Below are 11,278 nucleotides of genomic sequence, written 5' to 3'. Positions count from 1 at the left end.
CCGCCCGCCCCCCTGCCGGTGCCTCTGCGTACCCCTAGGGCTCCCGTGGCCCCGGGCAAGATGCTGGGGAGGCTGCTGGGGCGTAGCACCGGGCTGTGGCGGCTGGTGGCTCGGCCGGCCCTGCACCCCACCAGGGCCATCAGCGACAAAGCAAAGGGCTCTCAGGACGCGGCGTTGCAGACAGCTAATCCAGGTGGGTAGGAAGGCGTTGGTCCCTGTTTCATGCTGCAGCATGGAGGGAATGGGTATTTGCAGCAAAGGGTGAGAAAATGACCCTTGTTCTTGTCTGTGGCTGTGCTACTGCAGTGCTGCATCTCCTGGGGTTACAAACGTCCCCGGGACACGGAGCAAACTGAGAGCTCCGACTAGCACAGCGCACAGGCATAAAGTTCTGTGTGTTAAATAGTCCTCCTCCTATGGCAGCAAGTACAAATTGATACTGCATGTCAGGGAACATGTTAATACAAAAAAATGAATAAATGTTCCTCCTTGTATGCAGCTGCCAGGTTTGCATCTCCTGGGGTTACAAACGTCCCCGGGACACGGAGCAAACTGAGAGCTCCGACTAGCACAGCGCACAGGCATAAAGTTCTGTGTGTTAAATAGTCCTCCTCCTATGGCAGCAAGTACAAATTGATACTGCATATCAGGGAACATGTTAATACAAAAAAATGAATAAATGTTCCTCCTTGTATGCAGCTGCCGGGTTTCCAGAGGACGGGTGCACATCCCCACACGTGCAGGGCTGGTGCAAGTGGCAGACCTGCACCCCACTCTGCTCCCCCAGCGCTCCCTGCCCGGTGACATCCACTGCTGTGTGTGCTTGTGGCAAGCAGTGCCCTGGCTTACCGGGCAGGCAGTGGGCATGGGCTGCTCCCACACGGGCAAGCTCCCTGCCATGGAGATAGTTTCTGTCTTTAATCTGTACCACTACCTCCTTGGTCGTGTGCTTTGCAGCCTCCTCACCCTAGCGAGGCTGGGCTGCGTGGGGTTGCCTGTGCTCCTGTGGGATGGCTGTGGGTCGCCAGCATGGGGGTTTGCCCTTGTCTTTCCTGGGATGGAGCCTGTCCTTTTAGTGATCCACCCTACTGCTTGCTGCAGATCTGATTCAGACAGTTGCTGATATTTTAGAGGTAGCTCTCCTGGTCTCGCTGGCACTCTGTAAGAGAAATAAGAAAAGCAGGAGGTTATAAGTATCTGGGGGTCTGGGTGCCAAGATTTACACCTGGGATTTTTCAGCCATTCACAAGTCCTAGCACGCATGAACAGGCCTGTGGCCAAGGCACTTTATGTAATTTCACCATCTCGACACAGGCAGGAAGAGATGCTCCCCGTGCCCTGTTCTGGAATGGCAGTGATTTCCGTTCAGCCAAGCACCAGCCATCCAGCAACAGCCAGGACATGCAGAACACCAAGACTGGGGGCATCTTCATGTCCGTCCCTTCCCGCGTGCCCTGGTCACCCCCAAGGCATTTCTAAACACCCATTGCACATTTGCAAGCACAGGGCACCATAACCTATCAACTTGGTGCACCTACTTGGGCACGTGAGCAGTCCCCAGCTACCTTGTGATGACCACCTGTACAGGTGTGCAATGCAAACGCTAGGATTTGAGCTAGCCATTGCTTACCCTATTTTTGCAGGGTCTCTCTGTCACTGCCATCGTCGTGGCCTGTCATTGGGCTTATTTCCATCAAGAGGATCCAGAGTCCCTTTCTTATTGTGCTCACAGTGACAGCATGCTAATGGTATCGCCGTGGTAGTCTGGTGGGGTGTAATGTATCATCATTAGAGTACAGTAATGTGGTACCCAGCTTGCATGAGAACGACTGCCAGCCTCCCACCAGGCTGTATTTTAACAGACCTCGTCTTTCCATCAGCCCTTTTAGAAAGAGATGCTGTCGAAGAGTTATTAGTGCTGCTGGCAGTTTGCTTAACTCTCTAGTTGGGCCATTTAAAAGCAAGGTGCTAGCAGGGTGAGAGCATGCTGCGGGCTTGGGAGACTTCAGCACCGCATCCTTTCCCCTCTTAATCAGGAAGGTTAGAAGAGATTTTTAGTTTAAAACCTGCCTAAACTAAAGGAAAAAAAAAATTAGGCAAAATGAAATGAGCTCCAAATGTAACAAAGCACCTCACGCCAGCTGCTGAGTCCTTTCGACATTAGAAAGCACATTTGGCTCTCACAGAATAGAAAAGTGCCATTCTGAACTTTCGATCCTTTTCCCTGTGTAACGACAGCTTTTTTCTTCTTCCCTTCTTTAAGCTTAGCTCATTGGTTTCTTTTATAAAATTTCTTACAGGTTACAAAGCTTTCAAAAATGACAGAAGGCCTACAAATTTTGATAAAAAGGTGTTGGTATGGGCAGGACGCTTTAAAAAGGAGGAGGACATTCCCAAGCACATATCGTAAGTAGTGTCTGAATGATGCTTTGGATGGGAACGTACAGATTGAGAACCAAGTCCGCATTACCCAGAACTGTGCTCACATGGTGAGGGTTAGTGCTCCTCCATGCTGACGGGGCCTGCTGCTACTCATGTCCAAAAATAATCTGAATTTTGGGGAGCAGGAACTTTTTGTCATGCCATGTGAAGTAAACTGGATTCACTTATTTCAGATGTCATAAGTTTCAGACTAAGCTGAAGTGTCTTTTGCAAGACAAATGGTTTTGTAACTCAGAAGTCACCCTGGTAAAATACCATCCACTTCAGATTTTTGCATGCTTTGCTAGTTTTTATTGCCTAGCAATTAATAATGCTGCATAAATTTTAAAAAAAGAAGTTGGGGCTATACAGAGCCTTGGTGCCAGACATCTGCAATGAGTTCCTCACGTCTGGGCTATGGTTTCACCTCTTTGTCAAGGTACTTTGTTAAAGGATTGTCACTCAGTTTTGGAGACCTAACGCTTCCTGACTTGTGCCCTCCTGGGGGCTCCTCTGGCTGGCCTTCCCCCGCAGGTGTAAGTACATCCATGGCAGGGTGTGATTTCATGAAGGACTCATTGCCACGCTGCAGTCTCTTGCAAGCGTGAATGGTTGGATAAATGCTGTGAGTCACTCGTGGAAGGTGGTGGAGATTTCCCAGAGACGGCTGCTTGGGAAGTTCGGCTGCTTGGGAAGACAACTCCGGATTGTTGGTGCGATTGTCCTCTCCAGCTCAGGCTCAGCCTGGTGCCGCAGGCAGAGGCTTGCGGGGCCAGCTGCCTGGTGGAGGGCGATGCTGCAGCGGGACAGGGCTGCAGAGCAAAGCACCTCCTGCAGCTGGGATGAGGCCACAGACCCACTCACCACTTGCTGTGCCTCTTCGCTGTGTGAAAACTCTCCCTTGCTCTTAGCCAAAATGTCATGCGTGTGTTTATTCCCCTGAGGGTGGCATTGCCTGGTCCTGGCAGCACAGCCCCAGTGTCTCCAGGTGCTGTGCAGCACCCCATGCCCTGCCCTGCAACACCCAAAGCTGGGACCCTGGTAATTCCATTATTGCAATGAAAAGACTTTCCCATCCTTGTAATTTTTCAGATGTTTACTCTCATATGCAGAAAAAGAAGGCAGGAGAGCAGGATTTGTTATTGCTGTTGTTACTGATGACTGTTGGGAGCAGCAATACCCCACCTGTGTGGGAGGGTGGCTAAATCTTTCCCCTACAGGCTAATTTCTCAAGTCCTCCTCTAAACACTTGCACAAAGAAAAGGCTGAAACACATTGTACATTAATAGGCAGTTGTGGGAAGACTTGAGGATTCATTACCCAGCTCCCCATGATCTCATTTCACACATGCTGCTGCAGGACGGAAACTCTGCTCTGTCCTCTGCAGGTCTGAGGTCCTCGATGCAGCAAGGAACAGCGTCAGGATAAAGGTTTGCTACATCATGATTGCACTGACCTTGCTGGGCTGTTTGGCCATGGTAATCACAGGCAAAGAAGTGAGTATTGTTTCTGGGTGAACTGAACCACTTAATATATGGTCTATGCATGCTCTTTCTTTAAATAAGCACCCAGGTGACAGATGGGTTTGAGAATAAGTCCATAAAAGCAATATTTGGACAGGATCTGTATTACTCCTTTCTCTGGAGGAGAGATTGGCACAGGGAAGCACAACTTGCTGATTAATGTGTTCTTTCTGACCTGCTTTGCCATAAACCCGCGCAGTGCAATGCTCTGCATCATGGTATCTCGGCAAGGTCCAAAGGTTGTGGAGTAGCTCAGACAATGTCAATGGCACCTGGTCCTGCCCTGCATCCATGGGCCACGAGGCTCCCACAGTCCTGCCCACCTAGCCTACGGGCCAACATGGCCACCAAGAGCTGTGACGCTTGTTTCTTCCCATCCCACTGGTTGGGGAAGGAGGGTCTCCAGCCTGACTTGCATGTCCCTGCGCACCTGTAAACAATTTACAGTGTAATTTTCCTGCTAATCAAAGCTGCAAATGCTGAAAAATTGGTAAAACAAAGAAACACATCAGCTTCTGCCACTGCAAAATAACAAAAAGGACAGTGGGGTGTCAAAGCAAGTGGTGCAAATGTGGGGAAGTTTAGTGGTGGGAAATGTGTGCATGCAGTGATTTTCTCCATTTCTTTTCAAGGCTGCTAAAACGGATCACACGCTGCTGAGGATGAACATAGAAAAGAAGGCCAAATGGAGGGCTGAAGTGGAGAAAGATGAGGAGGCAGCTGTTGGGAAGCCACAATGATTTGGAACAGATTTATTTTAACAGTAGGAGATAAGTGATTTGCACACATGGCGTATGTACCTGTCTTCGTTTAACTCTTTGGAGCTTTTTCACTGAAATTCTCAGGGCAAAGACTTCACTGCTTAGAAACTGCTCCATACAAACTGGGAAACTCCTGTGGAAACTCCAACAGCTGCTTTCTGTGGCCTGTGGTCTTTGGCGCTGGGCTCTGCTGAAATACAAAAATGTCTTCTAAACTGCAAAGTATGGGAAGGATGGATGCTGGATCCGCCAGCTCAGGATCAGCTTTTCATGGTGCTGCTTGTGCTCAGTGTGGCCATGGGGTGGTCTCCTTGCAGCCAGGAAGGATGTGGCCCTACAATCAGAGAGCATCCCATTCTGTGCAATGCCTCTAGCGAAACAGCCTTGGCCAAAGTGACCCAGAGCAGGGGGAAAAGGGAAATGTGTTTTGCAAGCACAAAGAGGTCAATTATCTCTCTTTCCCCAGCCCCTCATGGAGTCCTGTGGCCAGGGGAGGGGGGGACATGAGTATGAAGAGGGGCTGGGAAGGTGGAGAAGTGTGAGCAGACCCTGGCAATTGATTTGGGCCAAAAGGGACTTTGGGCCAGAAGAGACAGCAGTGATGTGGAGTGGTAGCATGGGTATGTGGTTTGGTGTGGTTGCTGTGGGGAAGCCTGGGGAACCCAGGCCCAGCACAGGGAGCCTGGCCTGGAGGCACCTCTTGTCCTGTTGCACCTCACTGGTTTTTCGTCTGCTTCCAGTCATTGCCATGAAAGTTCTCTAGCACTTGCTTAGTTGTGATTTTAGTCAGGAGTAATTGTTAATACATGGTTTGCTAAAACTGCAATTTTTTAATCATCATAGTTCATTAATTCATAATAAAACAGCTGTCCAATTACATCTAAAACAAACGCATCTCTTCACAGCTTCATTTGAAGTGTCACCAAACTCTCTGGAATGATGTTTAACAGATGGGAGACATCCTAATGAAATACTGAAAGTTTAATTTTCATGAAGTGATTAAACTTCAAGACAGGCCCCAGTTCATGATTGTGGGCACCGATGGTCTGAGCCCCCTCAAGACCCGTAAGACAGGCTGGGTGTGCTGCATGGGGTGCCAAGAGACACGGAGTGACAAAACCCAGCCGCCTTACCCCAGCTGCCATAGGAGGCAGCAAATGCTGTAACCACGCTCAGCCTTTGCATCCTGAGCACCACACCAAGGCTTGGCCTTTGCAAGGTTCATTACCTGTACCAGTTGCACTTGTGCTCCAGGAGAGTCTGGAAGCTCCTGCTCAAGTCTCTGGGGTTTATTGCGTCAAATATCATGTCCACTTATTGCTGGTGTGTCACGACATGAGCAAGGTGCTGGCTAGGACAGGCTGGGGCACTGGCAGGCAGTCAGCAGTTGTTGGGCTCTGGGACTCCATCACCTGTGCCTGTGGTTGTTGTGCAGCTTTTTCCCTCTGATGCTTCCTAGGAGCACTTTTCTCCACGTTGCACACCTGTTTAGGATGAGGAGCATGTGTGAGGGGGATGTTACATCTGTCATAGCTGGCCATTTGCAGCCCTTGTTTCCAACTCACAGCCCCGTGCAGTACAATTCACCAAAAGCGACGTCTGCTCCCTGTAGTATTCCTCAAGAAGTGCATCCCAGGGAAGTGAAAATAATGGTCTAGGACAAGCACAGAGTGAACAAGTCTCTGCTGAGAAAGCCCTTTTGCCTGCACAGGTAATATGGGCTCTTCCATTTTACATGACCTGATTTTCTTGGTTAGTGCAACAAACCCCAAGAATTACCTCAAAGTTAGTGTTCATTTGCGGATAAATTAAAATAGCTCTGGTCAGCCTCTTAGATTTTTTTTTAATTCTTAAACGGTTTTCATGTGCCCTTTTTAAGAAGGCACATGTAACACTTAAAGGAACCCATTTCAATGCTCATAAACAAATCCACATCCATGTTCTGAGCTTCCCTGCCTTAATCAGGAAAGGAGATGACCATAACCACATATAAAGAACAAGCAAATTAACTGCAACTTGTTCCTCTCTCTGGTCCGTGCTTCCCTCTGCCTAGGAAAAAAAGCCTGCTTCAGGTGCAAGCTATTATCAAATCCCCTTAAACAGCCTGGGTCTCTGTTGACCAGTGCATAAAGCTGCGGCATTATACATCACCACTAAGAAAAATGAAAAAATCAATTCCTCCTCCCGGAGCCCCTGATGATGGGCCACTTCTGAGCGACCAGATGACCCAGGTGCTTTTGGGGTCTCACAGAGGGCTATGACTGCTAGGTAGGGAATAATCCTTTATCAGCCCCAGCTACATGATTATTCATTTTAATATCATAATATTCCCCCAAAAAATCAATCACACCAGCTGCTGGCTTGCACTGGCACAGTGCGGCCTCAGCTGGAGCCGTCCCCTGCCGTAATGGGAGATGCCAGCAGAGGACATTGCACTGCTGATGCTTCTGCAACACTGGGACTTACCACTGCTTGTTAAAATCTGTTTCTACCTGTGTTTGTAAAGTCCTTTGACTCTTCTCTTGAAAAGCTTCTAATTAACACAGCTTCCTGACTGTATAATTGCCTAATCCTCACCACCTTAGGGTTGGGGGGTTTGGTTTGGGTTTTTTTTTTTTAATTTCCCTTCCCATCTATATTGCTTCAGTGTCACACCTGATCCCCCAGTCATTTAAAAAAAAGGGATGGGAGTTGTTAATAGGTAGGAGCTGTTCTTCCCCTTTTAACAACATGCCCTGCATTTCCCTAGCCTGGTCCTGAGGACAAAGCAAGGGGCTGGCCTCTCTCCGAGGTAGGGGATGGAGCTGGGAGTGTGCTGCTTTGCTGTGGTGCTCAGGGAGACCAAGGGTGAGTCCTTTCAACTCGCACCTCCTTGTTTACCACTTTGTACTGGGAGGAAAGAATGCTTCTTCCCTTGCAGGATTTTTGCCATTTTAATGAACTCTTATGTGGAAATAGTTAACAAAGTGCTGGTGGCTAGTGCCAGAGATTTGCGTTATGATAACAACTATTGGGGAAGATTTTCCCTAGTACTTGGAGTTGATCTAATTCTGCTTCCATTAAAATCAGTGCTGCAGTTCCTCCTGGCTGTGAATTAAGGTTATTGTGCACCATTTTTTTTGAAGTCTCAGTGACTTGCAGAGACCTAGCTTCCTCAGGGAGCCAGGCTGCTGTGGGACAGAGCCGGGTGCACCGAGCTTTCTTCTGCCAATGTGGTGAGATTAAGCTCGTACAGGAGACTCTGCACTCTGAGCATCCCAGTGCCTCAGAGGAAAGGTGTGAGATGGGAAGGCCTGAGCTCAGGAGATCTCGGTACTTTCTTTACTCTTTTTATCTCCCTCTTTGACCTGCACAGGGGGTTTCTGGTGACACTTGATTTCTTTCTATCCATCTACTATGTGCAGCTCTTCTGGGATGCACCAAGGCTGATGCAATCCTGCACTCGCAAAGCACTTTTTCCCTTGATGCAGATGAAATCTTGCCATTCAGATAGACCTCATTTTAAAGACTTCCCTGTTCTTTCAGTGTTTAATCTCCCACCAAGCTGGGAAACTGCTGCATATGTTAAGGCTGAATGCACCCAGCTTCAGCTTCCAGGCATTGGACATAGTCTTTAATATGGAATATAAAAGATCCCATCTCAACTCTTTGCTGTCTGTAACTAGTCACCACTCAGCTATCATTTGGAGATGGATTCCTGTGATGTTCCTTTGAACATCTGTAGTTTCTAACCATTGCTTGGTGGGTATCACTGGCTTACTGGCCAGTGAATGACACTACAGTGCATTCATTCCTCTACCGAGTGATTTTACTACATTAGAGGCCTCTTCATAAACGATCAAAATATAACTTTTGTGTAGTTTAGCATAGAATTAATAATCTAGTACTTTTGCAGAATGAAAGGATGTAAAAGCTTTCCAGACTTTACTGACTACGCTGAAAAATTAAAAAGCACAGTAGTGATGCATCAGAAACTTGTTCTCCTCTGTCTGTGCCCAAGGCACCAGCACCTGCAGGAGCAGCGTGGCCAGGCAGTGGCTGCAAATCTCCTTCTGTTCCTGGGACTGCCAAGGGACAGCTCAAAGGAGCTTCAAGGTTGAAGGTCTCCTCTGGGCGAGACGCAGTGATGGTTTGGATCTGGAAAGGGACCTGCTCCCTCTTACTACAAAGACGTTTCCAGCATGGAGCAGCCTCATGCTTTCTCCTTTGCTCAGCATCATTGCAGCAAATAAGCACTGGCTGCTGCTGGCCCACAGGTACCTGGGGTCCTCGTGCCTCCCATGATTTCAAAGATGGCTTAAACACCACTCTCCTGTTTGGATTTGGCACAAAGTCATTCCTAGCAGGAAAGCAAGGCCAATGTTCAATAATTTGAATTAATTAATGGATCATTTATTAATGCATTGAGGTAACATTAAAGCTATTTTCCATGGTTAAGTAGTCTGATGATCATTAGGCACTGCATGATTTATTGCAAAACCTCTGTGACAGTCATATGATAAGTAGGTAGTTCCTGAAGGGCTCTTAAAGGACCTGATTATTTAATTTGCTCTGGACACAAACACCAATGCTACATTGGTCTAGCTGGTTCCACACCTTGTCTGTGCATGAGACTGCTTTCTACATGGAAATCTAAAGCTGGGATCTGACCCTTCCTCTGCAGCACTGTGATTCCTCATGGACCTTGGGCTATCTGGGAAGGGACTGCTGTTTGTTGGGGGTGTGAGGGCTTTCCAGAGGGAGGAGTTCAGTCTGGAACAGGATTTTGTAGGAAACAGTTGGGCTCGCTCATGATTTATGTATGTTCTGCAGCATGAGCAGAGTTAGAAACTGCCGGTAAGACCAGAAAATTGAGGGGTTGCATGCTGGTTGGCAATGCACTTCTCCCAGATGACGTATGGTCCTGAGACTTTTTCTAAATGAAATGGAAACCAAAATAGCACAATGAATTAGTCATATGCTAATTACAATCATTCTTAATAGTTCATGTTTCTGTTTCTGCAGAATGTATAAATGCAAACACAACTCATGGGGTGCACCATGAATTGCACCACCTTTACACCGAACTCCTAGCTCCCTGGTAGCTATTTTATCCTTGTCTAAGTATTGTCCTGCAAAAATGTCTAACAGCAGGGCTATAATCTTTACCAAGGACATCCATTACAGCTGTAAAGATGTCATTAAAGCAATGCTGCTCCAGAGGGGGTGAAACAATCTCCAGAATACAGTTTCAGACTACTAAGAGACTGGAGTAAACCTTCAAAGGTAGGCAGTTAAATATCCCAGCATTTCAGTGCTCTAAGCTCCATGAGAGGGCAATTTTACTTGACAAACAAACATTAATGCAAAGCAAAAATACAACAATTGCATGGTGTTCTCTCCCACTCATTTATTTTTTTCTTCTTCCACGAGCCGTTGTGCTGGTGGCCCAGGGGATGCTGTGAGCTGGGGACCGCTGGGCACCTGCTGCTGTGGCAGGAGCCCACGCTGGGGCAGGGGGGATGCTGTGGGGCTGCCGACCACTGCACAGTGAAACTCTGCAGAAACAGGCAAGGAGCTGCCTGTGCAGCTGCGGTATCTAATGTGCCAATTCCCACAGCCTCTCTGTAGCTGCTAATGTTCAGTGTTTGAGGACTTTTTAATCTACTTGCCTCTTGTTGTCTATGCTGAATGCACCAGGGAGGAACTTTGGGTTCATTTCAGGAGAAGTCTGTGGACCTCCGTGGGTGACAGCTGGATGTGTGAGTGTCTCCTGCTGCTGGGAGGGCACAGGCATCCTGCCAAGATGGGCTCTGGGAGTCACGGAGGGAACTGCACAGGGTGAAGAGCAGAGGCAGCCGCTGCTCAGGTGACGCTTTGCATATGGCTCCCCAAAGGCGGCTGATTCCCTCCCGGTGTCCTTTGCTCCAAGCCAAACTCTGACCTGGCACCTGGGTGCTCTGCAGCAGATGGTGCCATCCTCTCAAAGCCAAGCTGTGGGAGCCCAGCTGCTCTGGGGGTCCCAGGGCAGCATCAGCTCAACCAGCATGAGGGAGAGCTGCAGCCCCATGACCTGCCCATGAGGTGACGGGGCTGGGAACGGGGTGCCCAGTTGTGGGGGGAGCAGAGCAGTGCATTCACGCTACTGTCGCATCCTTCTGCTGCTCAGCCCACCAGCACAGGCAGTTGCTGTGGTTCATTGCCCTCCAGACTTCCCACAACACATGAACTCTGCAGTGTTCATCAGGTGGGATGCTGGACACCTTCCTAAGAATTTCTTAATGTACAGTGAGCACTGGCCTTTGGAAGCACTAGGACAGAGTGTTCAGCGGAGCAGCTTGAGCCCAAATATTTTATTTTGCTTCAGTTAGCCAGAGAGAAATAACAATTTAAAAATTGTGCCTGCACATGAGCCCGAGTCACACAGATCCATTTTCTGTGCACAAAGTTATCATAGAATCCTTTAGGTTGGAAAAGACCTTTAAGATCATCAGCTCTGACCATTAACCTAGCACTGCCAAATCCACCACTAAACCATGTCCCTAAGCACCTGGTCTGCCAGTCTTTAAATCCCTCCAGGGATGGGGACTCGAC

The 11,278-nt window shown here is 48.4% G+C and overlaps 1 protein-coding gene across 1 annotated transcript; it reads left to right on the top strand.

Moving 5' to 3' along the window:
* Positions 1–23: 23 nt before the first annotated feature.
* On the top strand, positions 24–11,191 carry LOC104124279 (protein FAM162B). The gene is made up of 4 exons (XM_009636601.2): positions 24–193; positions 2,301–2,406; positions 3,809–3,917; positions 4,577–11,191. Exons 1-4 carry the CDS (start codon positions 61–63, stop codon positions 4,682–4,684), a joined length of 456 nt encoding a protein of 151 aa, XP_009634896.1. The 5' UTR covers positions 24–60; the 3' UTR covers positions 4,685–11,191.
* The last annotated feature ends 87 nt before the right edge of the window (positions 11,192–11,278 follow it).

This window comes from Egretta garzetta, unplaced genomic scaffold (assembly GCF_000687185.1).
Source record: "Egretta garzetta isolate BGI_Z169 unplaced genomic scaffold, ASM68718v1 scaffold404, whole genome shotgun sequence".
Classification (NCBI taxonomy): Eukaryota; Metazoa; Chordata; class Aves; order Pelecaniformes; family Ardeidae; genus Egretta; species Egretta garzetta.
The sequence above is the reverse complement of the archived record's forward strand: the minus strand, read 5'-3'. Positions and strand labels throughout refer to the sequence as shown.